Genomic DNA, 17,959 nt, shown 5'->3' on the forward strand with positions numbered 1-17,959 from the left:
GGACAGCGGAGTCAATCACCACCTTCCGGAGACACCTGAAACCCCACCTCTTTAAGGAATACCTAGGATAGGATAAAGTAATCCTTCTAACCCCCCCTTAAAAGATATAGATGCACTATTGTAAAGTGGTTGTTCCACTGGATATCATAAAGGTGAATGCACCAATTTGTAAGTCGCTCTGGATAAGAGCGTCTGCTAAATGACTTAAATGTAAATGTAATACCATCATGGCCACCTAATCATCCCCAGCTTACAATTGGCTTATGCATCCCCCTCTCCCCTGTAATTATTCCCCAGGTTGTTGCTGTAAATGAGAATGTGTTCTCAGTCAATTTACCTGGTAAAATAAAAAAGCCCCTGCAAGTTAGATCTCAGAGCAAATGTTTCACAATAATCACAGCATTTGTGAGTTTTTCTAGAAGTGATGCTGGGGTTGGAACAGTATTCCCCCATTGATAGGTTGGGATCCAATGGTGGGCTGCTGTCAAGTCCTACTGGGTCGCTGCTTACAGCCGAGCTGTTGCTGGAGGCATTGTTTTTATTATCTGTAGGGTCACAGGGAATGTCAAGACCCTTTGGGTGGGTAACAGTGACAAAAGGTGTGAGGTCTCTTTGTTCTCCACAGTCTGAGTTTGGGAATATGAAATGGGTTCTCCTGATCATATTAATTTTTCACACAGAGATGAGGGAATTTTAACTCTGACATCTAGCCTCCTGCCCTTGATTCTGCTCTTCCTCCTGACTGGTCCTGACTTCCTCCAGTTCCCGTTTAATCTGTGTGAGCTCTGGGGCCTCCTTCCCCAGACTGTGGCTCCACTCCTGTGCAAGGTGCTGCTGCTCAAGGGAAACATTCTCTTCAGAGACAGCTACAGGGAGTCTGGACAGAAGCCGAGTAGGAGCAGTGTTTATCTGTATACCACAGAATTAAATAGAACAATTGAATGATACAACTGAATTCTAGATATCCATTTTATATAGACCTACAGCCTTTAGACATGCCTGAGTGCACATTACAAGCAAAATGCTATTTCAATAAGCTTTTCATGACAGACAACTTTTTAATCCTTCACAGTAAAAGTTACATTAAAAACTGTTCTATAAAGGCTAGCTAATGCTAAAGCAGCACAGTGGATTCCATTAAAATGCAACGTCCAGCGTTGGGGTGAGTAGCTGCTGTAAGTGTTGTGGAATCCAATGGGCTGGAAACCATGTGTTTGATGCCATTCCACTTGCTCTGGTCAGCCATTATTGTGAGCCGTCCTCCCTTCAGCAGCCTCCACTGAGCGACACCTACCATCCCTGGATTGAGGTACGTTTGAGCTAAATCCCTGGTTCGTCACTGCGGTGCTAACATTATGGGCAAACTGCGTTTCAACTTGAGAGAGAAGATACTGAACGTCAAGTTGAGTTTTGGCTAGATATGTATACTGCCCTACAAAGGCAAAGAGTAGTAACTACGCAAACAGTGAAACTGAGAAAAATGTCTCACGTTTTTTGTTGTTACTGTCAAGCCAAATATGTTGTAGGTAGATAAATGATAATGCACTGAGGTACAATGCCTACAATACAATACAACGTCAAACTCCTTGACTTTTTCAACATTTTGTTACGTTACAGCCTTATTCTAAAATGGATTAAAAAAATTAGCATCAGCAATCCACGTACAATACCCCATAATGACAAAGCGAAAAACAGTTTTTAATTTTATTTTTGCAAAACAGAAATTCCTTATTTACATTAGTATTCAGACGCTTTGATATGAGTTTCGAAATTGAGCTCAGGTGCTTCCTGTTTCCATTGACCATCCTTGAGCTGTATCTACAACTTGATTGGTGTCCACCTGTGGTAATTTCAAATGATTGGACATGATTTGGAAAGGCACACACCTGTCTATATAAGGTCCCACAGTCGACAATGCATGTCAGAGAAAAAATCAAGCCATGAGGTCGAAGGAATTGTCCTTAGAGCTCAGAGACAGGATTGTGTCGAGGCACAGATCTGGGGAAGGGCAACCATCTTTGCAGCACTCCACCAATCAGGCCTTTATGGTAGAGTGGCCAGATGGAAGCCACTCCTCAGTAAAAGGCACATGACAGCCCGCTTGGAGTTTGCAAAAAGGCACCTAAAGACTCTCAGACCATGAGAAACAAGATTCTCTGGTCTGATGAAACTAAGATTGAACTCCTTGGCCTCAAATGCCAAGCGCCACGTCTGGAGGAAACCTGGCAACATCCCTACGGTGAAGCATGGTGGTGGCAGGATCATGCTGTGGTGATGTTTTTCAGTGGCAGGGACTGGGAGACTTGTCAGGATCAAGGCAAAGATGAACGGAGCAAAGTACAGAGAGATCCTTGATGAAAACCTGCTCCAGAGCGCTCAGGACCTCAGACTGGGGTGAATGTTCACTTTCCAACAGGACGCAGGTGTGGCCTCGGGACAAGTCTCTGAATGTCCTTGAGTGGCCGGGCCAGAGCCCAGACTTGAACCTGATCGAACATCTCTGAAGATAGCTGAAAATAGATGTGCAGCAACACTCCCCATCCAACCTGACAGAGCTTGAGACGATCTGCAGAGAAGAATGGGAGAAAATACCCAAACACAGCTGTGCCAAGCTTGTAGCATAATTCCCAAGAAGACTTGATGCTGTAATCGCTGCCAAAGGTGCATCAGCAAAGTACTGAGTAAAGGGTCTGAATACTTATGTAAATGTACTATTTCATTTTATTTATATATTTATATATATATATTTATATATATTTTTTTTATTAGCAAAAATGTCTAAAAACCTGGTTTTGCTTAGTCATTATGGGGTAATGCGTGTAGACTGATGAGGAAAAAAAACAATTGAATCAATTTTAGAATAAGGCTGTAACGTAACAAAATGTGGAAAAAGTCAAGGGGTCTGAATACTTTCAGAATGTACTGTATTATCTTATTATGGCGCTATTGCTGTTACATATCAACCATGACCACTGATCTGACCTACAGTGAGCTCCAAAAGTATTGGGACAGTGACATAATCTTTGTTGTTTTGGATCTGTATTCCAGCACGTCGGATTTGAAATGATACAACGCCTATGGGATTAACGCGCAGACTGTCAGCTTTAATTTGAGTGTATTTTCATCCATATCAGGTGAACCGTTTTGAAATTACAGCACTTGTTGTTCATAGTTCCCTTCATTCTAGGGGACCAAAAGTATTTTTACAAATTCACTTACATGTGTATTAAAAGTAGTCAAAAGTTTAGTATTTGGCCCCATATTCCTAGCACGCAATGATTACGTCAAGCTTGAGAATCTACAAACAAGTTGGATGCATTTGCTGTTTGTTTTGGTTGTGTTTCTGAATATTTTGTGCCGAATAGAAATGAATAGTAAATAATGTATTGTGTCATTTTAGAGTCACTTATGTAAATAACAATATAATACGTTTCTAAACACTTCTACATCATTTCAAATCCATGAATGTGGATGCTACCATGATTATGGATAGTCCTTAATGAATCCTAAATAATGATGAGTGAGAAAGTTAGATGAACATATATCATACCCCCAAAACATACTAACCTCTCACCATTACAATAACAGGGGAGGTTAGCATTTATTTGGGGGGGGGGGGGATTATATTTGTGCTTCTGTAACATTCACGGATTCATTCAGGATGGTCCTTAAACAGGGTAGCATCCACATGAACGGAGAAGTGTTTAGAACAACAAGTTCTCAGTCTCACTTTAGAATTAGATGTTCATCCATGTTTCTCAAATGTCAAATTTTGAAGTTGGTCCAAATGTCAAATGTCATAGTGTTTAAGGTTAAGCGTAGACATTAATTCCAATTCTTTAAGGTTAGGCATTAACTCCAAATGTATATCTGTTAATGTGGAGCGGTACCATAGTATATCTAATACTGTGGGGCGGTACCATAGTATATCTGATACTGTGGGGCGGTACCATAGTATATCTGATACTGTGGGGCGGTACCATAGTATATCTGTTAATGTGGAGCGGTAGCATAGTATATCTGATACTGTGGGGCGGTATCATAGTATATATGTTACTGTGGAGTGGTATCATAGTATATATGGGTTAAGGTTTGGGATAGACTTAAAATGAAAATCTCAAAGCCAACTTTGCTGGATTTGAACCAGCAACCTTTGGCACCAGAAGCAGAAAACCTTACCAAAGAGTCTGCCACTGGTGCCAAAAGTTGCATGTTGGAATCCAGCTAAATTGTTTCTGATATTTTGTTTTAAGCCTATTCCAAACGTTAACCATTTAGAGTTAATGCCTAACCTTAAGATTTCAGAGTTAATGGAACCATTGGCACCAGAGGCAGTTGCTTACGCCCATCTGCCATCCTGTTCACAACACCCTAGCAGAACCGAAACCAACTTGAAGGTAACAGCTCACTGTTGCCCCTCGTGGTCGGTTTCCACGTCATCTCCCGACGTCCTCAGACATGGGTTGACGCCGAATACTGACTTGTATCACAGGTGACCTGGCTGGTTTAGAAACATTTTATTCTGTAGTAAGCATCCATCCACATGGGGGTGCTATGATGTGTTTACGGGCTCACCAATGACTGATACAAACAGAAGAAGACAATACGGAGGGTTTGTTTTGTTTGTGGCTAGTGGCTACCATTTTTCCTCATGGAAGAAGCCATACCACAGACAAAAGGGGTTAGTTATTAGTATATTTGGCCACACTAGCTTAATACCCAGCTTTCAGTCGTCTGAAAATGTGTACATTACAGATGTTGCGCGTGTTCTTAAATGAGCGTTTAACGGCGGCTGCTGTGGAGATTTTCGGGGCAGTTGAGAAAACGGTAGCCGAGTACCAGGAGGAGAATGATAATCTGCGTAGACTGCTGCGGATAACCCCGGACATAAACCTATGTAGAAAAGGTTCGTATGTAGATCTACAAATATCTAGCTACAATCATGTTTTATTAACAGCTAAGTTGTTTAGGCTAACAGGGATCACCATTTTATATATGTAAAAAAAAATACCGTGCATGTTGAAGTTTCACGAACATCTTATTGAAATAGAATATAGGTATGCACACTCAGGCATGTCTAAAAGCTGTGTGTATATCTATCTATATACAGTACCAGTCAAGTTTGAACACACCTACTCATTCAATGGTTTTACTGTATGTTTACTATTTTCTACATTGTAGAATAATAGTGAAGACGTCAAAACTATGAAACTGTCTTGAAGGAGTTCCCACATATGCTGGGCACTTGTTGGCTGCTTTTTCTTCAATCTGGGCGGCAGATAGCATAGTAGTTAGAGTGTTGGACTAGTAACCGGAAGGTTGCAAGATCAAATCCCTGAGCTGACAAGCTGTCGTGCTGCCCCTGAACAAGGCAGTTAACCCACTGTTCCTAGGCCGTCATTGAAAATAAGAATTTGTTTTTAACTGACTTGCCTAGTTTAATAAAGGTAAAATAAAAATCTGCAGGCCAACTCATCCCAAACCATCTCAATTGGGCTGAGGTCGGGGGATTGTGGAGGCCAGGTCATCTGATGCAGCACTCCATCACTCTCCTTCTTGGTCAAATTGCCCTTTGATAGCCTGGAGGGGTGTTCGGTCATTGTCCTGTTGAAAAACAAATGATAGTCCCACTAAGTGCAAACCAGATGGGATGGCGTATCTATTCAGAATGCTGTGGTAGCCATGCTGGTTAAGTGTGCCTTGAATTCTAAATAAATCACAGTGTCACCAGCAAAGCACCATCACACCTCCTCCATGCTTCATGGTGGGAACCACACTGTGCGTCTCACAAAGACACGGCGGTTGGAACCAAAAGTCTCAAATTTGTACCAAAGGACAGATTTCCACCGGTCTAATGTCCATTGCTCATGTTTCTTGGCCCAAGCAAGTCTCTTCTTCTTATTGGTGTCCTTTAGTAGTGGTTTCTTTGCAGCAATTTGACCATGAAGGCCTGATTCACGCAGTCTCCTCTGAACAGTTGATGTTGAGATATGTCTGTTACTTGAACTCTGAAGCATTTATTTGGGCTGCAATTTCTGAGGATGGTAACTCTAATGAATTTATCCTCTGCAGCAGAGGTAACTCTGGGTCTTCCTTTCCTGTGGCGGTCCTCATGAGAGCCAGTTTCATCATGGCACTTGAAAAAACTTTAAAAGTTCTTAATGTTCCATATTGACCGACCTTCATGTCTGAAAGTAGTTATGGACTGTCGTTTCTCTTTGCTTATTTGACCTGTTCTTGCCATAATATGGACTTGGTCTTTTACCAAATAGGGCTATCTTCTGTATACCACCTCTACCTTGTTACAACACAACTGATTGGCTCAAATGCATTAAGAAGGAAAGAAATTCCACAAATGAACTTTTAACAAGGCACACCTGTTAATTGAAATGCATTCCAGAAGAATCTCAAATATAAAATATTTTGATTTGTTTAACTTTTTCAGTTACATGATTCCATATGTGTTATTTCATAGTTTTGTCTTCACTATTATTCTACAATGTAGAAAATGGTCAAAATAAAAACTATGGAATGAGTCGTTGTGTCCAAACTTTTGACTGGTACTGTATATCATAGAGATGAAGTGTCATTTTTATTTATGTGGTATAGATAACCTCTGCTCCTCCTCACCTTCCCTCCAGAGTCCCTTCAGTTATCTGTTGCTGTCTCTGAAGATGAGGTTCCCCCTGGGCAGCAGCGCTGTGAGCAGGAGTGGAGACCCAGTCTGCAGCAGGAGGACCTAGAACCCACACAGATTAAAGAGGAACAGGAGGAACTCTGGACCTGTCAGGAAGAAGATATCAGTGTGTTCAAATTACCTCGTGTGAAAAGTAAATGTGATCAGGAAAACCCACAGTCCTTTACTCTTCCCCAAACCCAGACAGTGGAGATCATAGACAGTAACTCTGAACCAGTGGATCTCCCACATTTTGTCACTGTTACCCACCTAGAGGGTCTGGACATTCCATGTGACCCTCCAGATAATCAAAACTATAGCCACAGCTCATCTGTAAGCGGTGACCCAGTAGGACTTAGGCTGCTGTCACCATTCCATCACAGCCCACCACTGGATCCCAACCTATCAATGGGGGAACACTGTTCCAAACCGAGCACCACGTCTAGAAAAATTCACTGCTGCTCTGACTGTGGTGAAACGTTTGCTCTGAAAGCTGACCTGCTGGAGCATGTGACTCTCACCAAGAAGAGACCCAGCGAATGCCACCTCTGCAAAAAACACTACAACTCCACCTGTAAATTAAAGGCCCATATCAGATTCTGTCATGTGGAGAGACCCTGCACCTGCCCCTTTTGTGGAAAGACCTTCAAACTCAAAGGACATCTGTCCAGACATATGAGGATTCACACAGGAGAGAAACCATTTGGCTGTGGTGACTGTGGGAAGAGCTTCATTCAGAAGGGGGACCTAAGGAGGCATGTACTGACTCACACAGGAGAGAAACCTTTTAGCTGTAGAGACTGTGGGAAAAGCTTCAATCGGAAGGGGAACCTAACTGAACATTTACGGACTTGCACATAGAGTTACACAGGAAAGAAAGTTCCCAAAGAACAAATAAATTAGGACAAAGACGTCTTGTCAGATGGACAATCACTCTTTGGAAAAGCAAAGCAACTCTGGATCATTCATTCTGTGGGTTTCAGATAAATCGATGTCATGAATTTACTTTTGCAAAACATTCTATGTAAAAGTTTGATTTGATCCAACAGCAGAGTAATTCAATTCATGGTCTGCTGTTCAACGTCTCTTGATGTTTTCACGTCATTATAGACAGGAATTCCTGGTCGTTAGTTTTGGAACGTCTCGAGAATAGTCCAAGAAATTGTCCTTGCATTCGTCAGATCAGTTTATAGATTAGAAAAATTATCTATGGTCAAATGTGGTTCCCCTCATGGTTATGAGTAGGATTTGTGGAGCCAGTGGAGGGTAAACTGATCCTAGACCTTTATGGCACGGGATCAGTCAGTTCCTCTTGAACCACTAAATCACCAAACATAGCACAAGTCTGCTAAATTGCATTTAGATGTTTGGAAAAGACAAAGGGAGAACTAGTGAGACTATCTGCACATTGGAACGGGAACATTATCCTCCAGCCCAGGGAAAAACCTCTCAAACCTAGTCTCAGGTATGACTGTCTGGCAAGCAAGACTACCAAAGACCAAAAACATTCTGGGCTCCTGAGTGGCGCAGCATTTCAGTGCAAGCGGCGTCACTACAGTCCCTGGTTCGAATCTAGGCTGTATCACATCCAGCTGTGATTGGGAGTCCCATAGGGCGGTGCACAATTGGCCCAGCGTCGTCCGGTTTTGGCCAGGGTAGGCCGTCATTGTAAATAAGAATTTGTTCTTAACAATGTCTATATAAAGCATTATCCCCCTCTTGCCATTTCTTGAATGTAAATCTAAGTAATGTAACAAGAGCGTAACTAATTCAATCCGTTGCATGGAAGATCTGTGCTATAGCGCGATTCCCGATTAAGCTGACATATGCAGCATTGACCATGAATGCAGTCTCCGCAGAGCTTCTGCATTTGGAAAGGAGAGCTGACTTCTTTCTACTTGCTATGGTCAACACCATGGGAGGGCAGCAGGCCACCGTTTTAATAGGTAATGAGTTGGAAGTGTTAATAATGAAAAAACAATTTATTGCTAAAGAAAATCATTTTATTTTCTCAAAATAAAATGCATCGAAACATTGACAAACATTAGTCCTTCACAAAGTCACAGAACCTCAAGGAATTATTACGCATTTAAACAAGCTGCCGTAATTTGGACTCCACAATGTCAACCTCATTTCAACAAAAATATTGACATTAATTACAAGGGGGTGTCAATTTTAAAGTAAATGACAGTACTTTACAAAAAGGGGTTCGATTCCACATCTTTCAGTACTAGTGATTCCCAGACATGCTCCATTGGGTGAGAGTTCTGTAACTTGCATGATATTGTAATTTGCTACAGTGTAATTTCTACACCAGCTAGACGTGAATGTTTGATATGTTTGTAGATCGTTTGATCAGTTACAAAATGTACCAAGCGTGTTCATGGAAGCACTGGCACTGAACACAGTCTATTCACTTCATATCCCCTGATAACTATTGAAAAGATCTTTAGGAAATGCAGGCAAAACATCATACAAAAGGTCTACAAGTATAGTGCCCACAGTAGTTCAACTGTCACATCTTGGGGGAATTTAAATAAACCATTACATCTAACCATTTACAACCATTAACCTTCATTCTCAAACAATATCTGCTTTAAATCTATAAATAATGTCACCTATTTTTCATCTACCATACTTTAAAATATTCTCTACAGTACAAAATGAAAATCCAGTGGGTTCCCTTCATTGCAATAAGTGGTCTCAGAGTCTCCCCCTTTCAGTAATAATACACTAACAGTATACAAAACACTACAGTGAGGAGACATTTAAAATACACAAGATAAAGTCCAGCTTTGACCAATGCATTGTGCGCGTCCCTTTGGGATTTTGGAGTACAAATGGCAGAGCCCTCAAATTGGAATGTACCAAACTGCCTTAGAAAATGGCAGCCACTTGGCTACACATGGAAACGGCTTGAAAAAGACACTGGAGAATCTAGCTACCATTTATATAAAAAGGGCCCTTACTTGCTGTGCCTATGGTGGAAAAGGGCTTGATTTCCAGATACATATAGTATCTACTAGCCCTGGCCTCACAGCAGTGTGGTTGTATCAACTGTCGAGTCCATCACTATGGTATGTGAAAGAGTATGTCTCAGCATTCACAGAACTTCATCCCAAACCCTGTTGGGACAACCACCTGTTTCTGTCCATCCAGGGTCATTGCCCCACACAGTGGACTGTCCTTAGGGCTCAAAGTTCAACCACAATTACAAATCCTGTTGGATTTGTTTCTGCTGAATAGATGACACTCCTGTTGGAAAAATCTACTTCAGTGAGGCTCAATGCAAGGTCACATTTGAACACGAAGTACCCTAATAGTGAAGACAGTGTTTGACTCACGTACCTTCAGTTTGAAACCTGATCTGACATGGAGCAATAAATCAAACTATTTTCAAAGGCTCTATAATCTATATTACATTTAAGTCATTTAGCAGACGCTCTTATCCAGAGCGACTTACAGTAGTCAATACATACATTGCATTTTTTATTTTCATATTGTTTTTGTACTGGCCCCCTATGGGAATTGAACCCACAACTCTGGTGTTGCACACACCATGCTCTACCAACTGAGCCACAGGGAAGGCTTAATGGACATACTCATTTACTATATTCACAATCCACTGAGGTAATTCAAATTGTTTTCTTCATATGCAGTACCTTTCCATCCATCCAGACACGCACATAACATACATGTCCACATCCACAAGGTTAACTCTGTACCACCATCAGTCAAATATAGTCCATGACTAACACCCCAAAAACCCATGACTGGTCCCAAATCTGTTTGTGTCGTCTTGGCAACTCTTATGGTCTTCGTCACACCAAACTACCATAGGAGTTGGGCAGATGGTCGGCACAAACAGATCTGGGACCAGGCTAGGACCCAGCAGCCTCACAGAAGAACCGGTTATATCCCGGTAATCTACTCAATAGAGTCTTTGTGTTTTCGGAGACTCTGACCCTCTTCAATTACCTATTCATTCCTCCATTACCTCATATCAATGTCATGACCACTCCCACCCCCATTATGACATCATCTGTAACCACAGAAACAAGACCAAACATGAGGAAAACCACCCAGGATACGGGGCCAAGTCTTCAGAACAAAGACATGAGACGGTGCTTCTGAAAATAAACAAAAATAAACCGATATCAGAGTCAGCAGTAGCATGCAACAGAAACAACAGCCCTTCATTTTATTAGCACCCAGGTGGATGTCACTAAGCTGGATCACAAAATAGATCCTGCTTAGTGAAATACCACCCTGAAAAATGGTGGCATTCAGAGTCGATAAATAACCTTATTCTAACACACACGGCCAACCAGTGTTTTACCTCAGCTGGTGGAAGGCCTCTGGTTTGATGTCAGAGAAACAGTTACTTGGCCCATAGAAGTAGAATCCCTAGATAGGATAAAGGCCCTCAGCAATTTGAATAGGGATCCCATGACCATTCTAGGGATTCTATGATTTGTTGCTCTAGAGTAAATCAAAAATGGTTTGAAGCACAAAGCAAAGCAGGCATTGAGTGAGTGACAGGTTCAGGGTCATCATTATAGGATGCTGGTCTAGTCAAGTGCAGTTTGTCATCAGTAATTCAGACCAATAGTCAGTTAAACATCTATACTAATCAACATCTTCAGTGGAAACTAAACCACCTAGGGCCCCCACCTGAACATATTGCGTGTGTGATGAATCCAGTCGTTTTGGTTTCAGTAAAATGGACCATGGCTAACAAGTTGTCACTATTCTACCCAAATAGCTGGTCCAGAAGCTTCAGTCAACCAGCCTAATCAAGGTAGTAGCCTTCTGGGACTGTTAGTGTGTAACCTAACATGATTGTTTTGGCATGAGAGAGGTGTAAAATTCCAGTGTGAGTCAGTCTGTGATTGATATGACTGTGGTGTCAGTGTCCTTTGCCACCCATTCAAAAGGTATCATGTTTGAGGACACAGTGGTATAAGTTCAGTGTATCAAACAGTAGTGTTGTATTTGCAGTGGTGTTGAATGGCAAGGAGAGGTAAGAGGTGGTGTTGTGTACAGCAGTGATGTGACTGACAGACCTTGAATAACATTGTGTGCGACCATTAGTGGTGAGTCTTCACTGTGTGTACACACACACACACACACACCTCAGTGGTGGGTCTCAAGCTCCACCACTGTCCACTCGCCCTGGGGGGACTGGCCGGGGGCCTCCGGGGAGAAGCTGCTGACCGACGTGACCGTGGCTGAGGGAGGGGTGAGGGGGGGCAGCAGGTTGGGCCACAGGCTGGCCTCCAGGGGGCTCAAGGTGCCTCCTCTGCCCCCGGGCAGCAAGAGCAGGGAGGAGCAGCCGTCGCCCGTCAGCAGCAGGGTCTGGTTGATCAGCTGCTGGACAATGTCAACTTTCTTCCCCCAGTCCAGGTCCAGGGGAGGGGGACATTCTGGGGAGACATCCCGGGACTCTTCCTGCTCGGGGGAGTCTGGAGAGGGACTGAGAGTGGAAGTGGAGTTGCTATCGGCTTCGTCCAATACCTCTCGACGGTCGCTGTTACTGTCATCCTCTTTCTCCAGCAGGGCTTCTTCACGTTGTTTGAGCTGGACATTAACCTCAATTTCCTTCCCCTCTTCATCACTCTCCAGGGCTTCATAAATGGTATGGAGACCAGAGGAAGGCGAAAGCAGCACTGTTGCCTGAACTTTTTTGGGCTGTTGTTGCGGTGACATCTGCTGTGCCTGCTCCTCCAGCTCCTGCTGCCACTGCATGATCTGCTGTCTCTGCTCCACCTCCTCCCTCCTCAGCGTCTCCTCCTCCTGCGGCGCCTCCTTTTTCTTAATTTCCTTCTCCTGCTCGCTCTTCTTCCTCGCCTCTTCATCGTTTTCTTCTTTGGGTTTTCCCTGCTGTTCTCTGCGTTGCTGCAGCTCTAGTAGTTGTTGCTGGTGCCGTTCCAGTCTGCGGAGCTGGGGGCTGGCCTGCAGGCAAGGGCTCCGGGGGGGCAGGTCAGCACAGGTCAGCCTGGGTGGGGTCAAGAGGTCACAGTGGGGGTTGGGGTGGTGGTCACGGCGGTAGTGTGGCTGGGGGAGCGCGTTGAGCCCTGCGAGGAAGAAGTGGAGATCACCCGGTGGGAAGCGTGTGTTAGAAAGAGAGAAAGACGGACAAGTGAGTGGGAGCAGTGCAGGTCAGAGCAGAGAACCGAGACTCTGGGTATTGTAGTCTACCAAGGAGACGTTAGTGGGAGGAGTTTAAGACTGAGTGATGTAGTGTCCTGGTATTCTACACCCAGTAAAAATGTAGCTCGAGAGATTGTAATTTGTGTTTGTGGCTTGAAAAGTGATTTATTGTGCATCATCACAGGCAACTTACAACTATTATATTGTACAGGTAACTGCCAAAATAAAGGAAACACCAATGTCTTAATAGGGTGTTGAGCCAGAACAGCTTCAATGCAACTTGGCATGCGACACCATTCTTCAACGAGAAATACAATTTTTGGTGTTTTGTTGATGGCGGTGGAAAATCTCAGGTGCCGCTCCAGAATCTCCCATAAGTGTTCAACTGGGTTGAGATCTGGTGACAGACTGCCATGGCGTTGACATTTTCATGCTCATCAAACCATTCAGTGACCACTCGTGTCCTGTGGGGGGGGGGGGGGGCAGTGCCCTCCTATGGGGGCATAGCCATGGTAGCCATGGTAGCCAAAATAAATGGACAACCCAGCATATTTAAACATGGCCTAAGCATGATGGGATGTTAATTGTTTAATTAACTCAGGAACCACACCTGTGTGGAAGCACCTGCTTTAATATACTTTGCAACCCTCATTTACTCAAGTGTTTCCATTATTTTGGCATTTACCTGTAGATTTTCATACATTTCTGGCATAGGGGCTGTTTGAACACCAAATTGACAATTGTAGCTGGGCCTAATGGTTTAGGATAGCCAAAGTGTGTCAATATTTGACTACTGAACCCAGGAACTACCGCCTCACTCACATGATATCATCGGCAAGATGTGCAACATTGACAGCCTGAAAAGCAAAGCGTGTAAAAAGAGGTGGGGACAGGGGTGAAGTGCAAGGGGCACAGGAGAAATGGTGACAGAAATGGTGACAGCAGGGAGATGGTGAGAGGGGCGGGGCATTGGCTGGGGGAGGTTAAAGCAGAGAGCAAAATATAGCAATCCATTTCGTTAACCTTTTCAAAATATGACTTCTCAAACAAAATATGCTGATAGTATTTTTTTGGTGCAAAAGTTGTGCAATAAAAGCGGCTTCCTGTATATGCAGTAACTACCAACGATAGTCTTGTGAAATAAAAAGATAGAGAAAAGCTTGTGAGCAACCAACCATTTCCTTCAGTCCCTGTGGGGAGCTGGTGAGTAAGTGAAACATGCAAGACAAGACCTTTCAACCATGCATCAATACATAGACAGCAGCACCACATGTGAACTGGACTGCATCTGAAATGCCACCATATTGCCTATATAGTACACTACTTTTGACCAGGGCCCGTGCATTATTTAGGGAATAGGGTGCCATTTCGGACCAAGCCCTCAAACCAAACCCAATGAGTGTCAGTCAGTGACATGCAAACAAGGCGTCCCAAGGGTAAAGTAGTTAAACAGTGCGGTTAAATGGTGTGCGGTGGACATGCACTTGTAGATATAACAGATATCTCAAACAATGCAGAGGCCAGGCAGAACGGAAACGAAAAGGCAACACACATTACTGGAAGATAAACACTGGTGGGTATCCTCTACTGTTTGGATGATGGGGAACCTTCTTGATGTTGTTTCTCAGTTCGTCTGGTGGAGGAGGAGGAATCCAGCGGACCAAGGAAGGGTCACTCCACCAGGTCTTACTGGGGGGGGGGGGGGGGGGGGGGGGGTTGACATCCTCCATAATGTCTCTGTTGAGCCCTATTCTGGATGGTGGGAGTAGTGCACGTGAGGATGTAGGTATGAATGCTTCCTTGCTGGGAGACCATTATTGGTTTTGAATCCATATACCCCACAGGTATAGAATATCTCCCACATAAGGTTGACACAACCTTGACTTAATATCTCTGAAGTACAAAATGTGCCATCCAATCCCCACTTGAATAAAACTGTCCGGGAGAGAGGAGTCGTGTTAAATATCTAATCTTTATTTAAAGCTTGGTAATGGTAAATACTCCAAAAGGACAAACGTAAGAAGGGGGGGGCAGTCTAACCTTAATAAAGTGCAGGAGGAAAGGGGGAGTGCTCGGGGGAGGATGACAGATGTCTGTTTCTTAAAGATGGAAAACAGCAAGAAAATACAATCAACATTCACCAGCATTTTCTTGTTCAGTAAAAAGGGTGGGATAAATACAAAGTTTAACATGTCATTCCACATTTTCTTTTGTTATGTTTCTTGGTTTTTTTTCTTCTTAAGAGCTGCTTCACAACAGCCCAGTCAATCCAAATCAAACCATGCCAGTTCATGTTTCGGATATGTTAATTAAAAAGTAAAGAAAAACACAAATCTAATAGTAATAGTAGTAGCTATTGCACATACAGGAGTTAAGCCATATACTCATAAGGTAATATCATACGAGGGAAGTGGCACTGCTGTATTTAAAGTCTTTACTTCTTCCCTATTTTTACATTTTGATCACATCCACCCCAGTTGGAGAGGTTGGGGACAAACAATGATGACGACTAACACAGCAAAGAGGGTTCTGGGGAGGGGTGGGTGAAAGGTGTGGGGGGGGTAAAGCTGCGTTACTGGGTATGTAGGGAAGTGGGGGGGGGGGGGGGGGGGGGGGGGGGGCTATACGTTACCTGTGAGAGAGTTCTCAGTGTTTTCACAGACAGTGGAGTAGTAGGGCGGTTGGGTGACACGGGGGCCCTCCCCGGGCTGCTGGGGGGCCGCGAACAGCCCGGGGTCCAGGGGTTTCAGATCCCCCGTGTCCCCCAGCTCTGCCTCAAGTGTCCCACACAACATGTACTGCTGCTCCTCTGGGTTGGAGACTAGAATAGAGTCTGCCGAGGCAGCCTGTTGCTGGGGCGGCGGCAGGGTCAGCTCCTGGATGAGCGACGGGTCCTTGGCCTCCTCAGGCAGCTCCTCCAGAGAGAAGATGCCGGGGCTCTTGGCGCAGCTCTCAGCCGTGGAGTGGGTATTGGAGTTGGACGCCGTCATGTCGTAGGCATAGGATGCCACCGAGTTGGCAGACTGGGGGGTGTCTCCACCCTCTTCTACACCGCTGGTCTCCTCCCCTTCCTCCAGGGCAGACAGGCAGCGCTGGGCGCCGGGCTTGCTGTCAAAGGTGGCATTGTGGATGCCCTGGCCAGGCTCATCCAGCTGGGCCTCGCCCTCCGTGTCGCTGGCCTCATCCTCTGTGGTGGAGGACGAGGGGTTGGACGTAGGTGCTGTGGCGGGGTCCCCTGGGACCTCGTTGGCTGGCAGGGTCTCTGCCTCCTCCCCCTCTCCGTCCTCTCTCTCCAAGTGGATTCCCAGGTCCTGGTCCTCCAATTCAGGCTGAAGGGAGAGCACGGGGAACAGGGCGGCAGGCAGGGTGTGGAGCTTCCCCCCCTCAGAGCGGGACTCCACCCCGGAGCTGCTGTTGTAGTCACAGAGCTCCTCTGTGGTGCTGGTCTCGCTGCTGCTGTGGACAGCCAGCTCCGTAGCGCTTAGGGTGCTGGAGTGTGACATGCCGCATCCGGAGGCAGCTATGAGGGACAGGGACTGCAACGGGGCTAGGGTCTCTTTTTCAAGTGGAGATGAAGGGGCAGGCTGGTGTGAGGGCTCGTGCAGGGCTGGAACAAATGGTGTGGCAGCCAGCTGCAGCCAGGGCTGAGCGGAGCACCGGGTGGGTGTCTTCATATCAGCATGCCAGGGGTCTGAAGAGGGGCTGGTAGGGGTCTGCAGGGGGTGCGGCTGGGCCCAAGGGTCACAAAAGGAGCTGGGGTTGGGTTGGTCCCACTGGGCAGCCAGGGCAGAGGGCAGCAGCGGGGCAGGCGGGGCTTGGTTCAGGTTGTCCAGTCTCTCATCCTCCGCAAAGTCATCCTCGTCTGCATTCCCGTAGCTCTCCAGCCCGCTCTCTGTCACCCCCTCACTGGCCATCTCCACATCTTCATCATCCTCATCCTCGTCATGCCTCACTCTTCTCGGGTCATCCGCCCGTTCCGAACCCACCTCCATGTCGCACACCCGGTCTCCGTCTTCATCGTAGTCATCAAAATCATTGGTCGGGATGTCGGGCACCTTCTCAAAGTCAGGCGAGCCGGCCGAGGCAGACATGCCCTCCATGTCGATGGCACCCTTCAGACTGGCGTCTCCTAGGTCATCCATGCTCTCTGTGCCCTCCAGGACGCCCGGGGCGCTCAGCTCCGACACCCCCTGCTGGCTGCAGCTCACCTCCTCAGAGTCCAGCTCCGATAGCAGGGCACCGCCTGCACGCCACCCCGAGCCCGCAGGGCCGGCTGAGCCAGGCCTGGACTCTTCTGTGGGCTGGGTGCCGCTCATTTCTGACACAGACACCTGCTGGCTGCCCTCCCTCTCCTCATCCTCTTCTTCATCCATGTTGAGCTGGGCTTTCTCTGAGGAATCCGGAGGGCTGGGTGTAGCCCTAGCAACTGCTGTGGGGATGTCCTGGGGTAAGGTCTGGTCTGGTGCTGGCTGTGTCGGGGCTGCTGGGACGGTCTCTGGTCGTTCAGACGTCTCATCCTTGGCAACAGTGACTAGTGAGCCCTGTGGTGGAGCGGGAGCCAGCCTGAGTGGGCTCTGTGGTGGAGATGGAGAAGTAGTATCCTGAGGAGTTGGGGCTGAAACCTCTTCTCTGGGCTCCAGGGCCACTGCTGGTGAAAACACAGACACTGGTGCTGGGACTTCTGAAGCTGCCACTTCTGGCTCTGCTGCGGCTGTCACGGCGACTGTTGCCACAGCAGCCGCTGCTGCAGCTGCAGACTTGGGAGTTCCAGGTCTGGCAGTGAAGGGCAGGACAGACTGGGTTGGTTTGGAGGCTTGCTTGACCGACTGGGAGATGGTGCTGCCCACGGGCTTGTTGCTGGGGGAGGCAGGGGGGGTCTTGCCCTGGGGCTGTCGGGTGGCAGGGGGCCGTGTGGTGGGAGGGGCTTTACGTGTGGGCAGGGGCTTGGGGTCCTGTGATTTAGGGCGGGCTGGCTTGGTGTCTGTCGCCTTAGTGGGATGGGGCCTTTTGGAGGCGGGCTCGGGTCTGGAGGCTGCAGTCGCTTTAGGGGGGTCAGGTTTGGTTGTTTTGGTAGTGGCGGATGTTGCCGGCTTTCTGGCTGCGGCAGTGGTTGCTGGTCTGCTGACATCT

At 46.1% G+C, this 17,959-nt stretch overlaps 2 protein-coding genes across 2 annotated transcripts in view; one reads left to right on the forward strand and one right to left on the reverse strand.

The window, feature by feature from the left end:
* The first annotated feature begins 4,558 nt into the window (after positions 1-4,558).
* LOC106564901 (uncharacterized) lies at positions 4,559-9,230 on the forward strand. The gene is made up of 2 exons (XM_014131396.3): positions 4,559-4,906; positions 6,642-9,230. The coding sequence occupies exons 1-2, from the start codon at positions 4,741-4,743 to the stop codon at positions 7,535-7,537; spliced, it is 1,062 nt and encodes a 353-aa protein (XP_013986871.1). The 5' UTR covers positions 4,559-4,740; the 3' UTR covers positions 7,538-9,230.
* Positions 8,640-17,959, reverse strand: part of prr36a (proline rich 36a) — a 46,592-nt gene continuing 37,272 nt past the window's right edge. The window contains exons 5-7 of the mRNA XM_014131394.3: positions 15,462-17,957; positions 11,812-12,753; positions 8,640-10,806 (exon numbers count right to left, since the gene is read on the reverse strand). Coding sequence (XP_013986869.3) covers positions 11,813-12,753; positions 15,462-17,957 — 3,437 coding nt within the window. The 3' untranslated portion in view covers positions 8,640-10,806; position 11,812. The remainder of the gene's footprint in view (positions 10,807-11,811; positions 12,754-15,461; positions 17,958-17,959) is intronic.

The sequence above is a fragment of the Salmo salar genome, chromosome 12, assembly GCF_965601325.2.
Source record: "Salmo salar chromosome 12, fSalSal1, whole genome shotgun sequence".
NCBI lineage: Eukaryota > Metazoa > Chordata > Actinopteri > Salmoniformes > Salmonidae > Salmo > Salmo salar.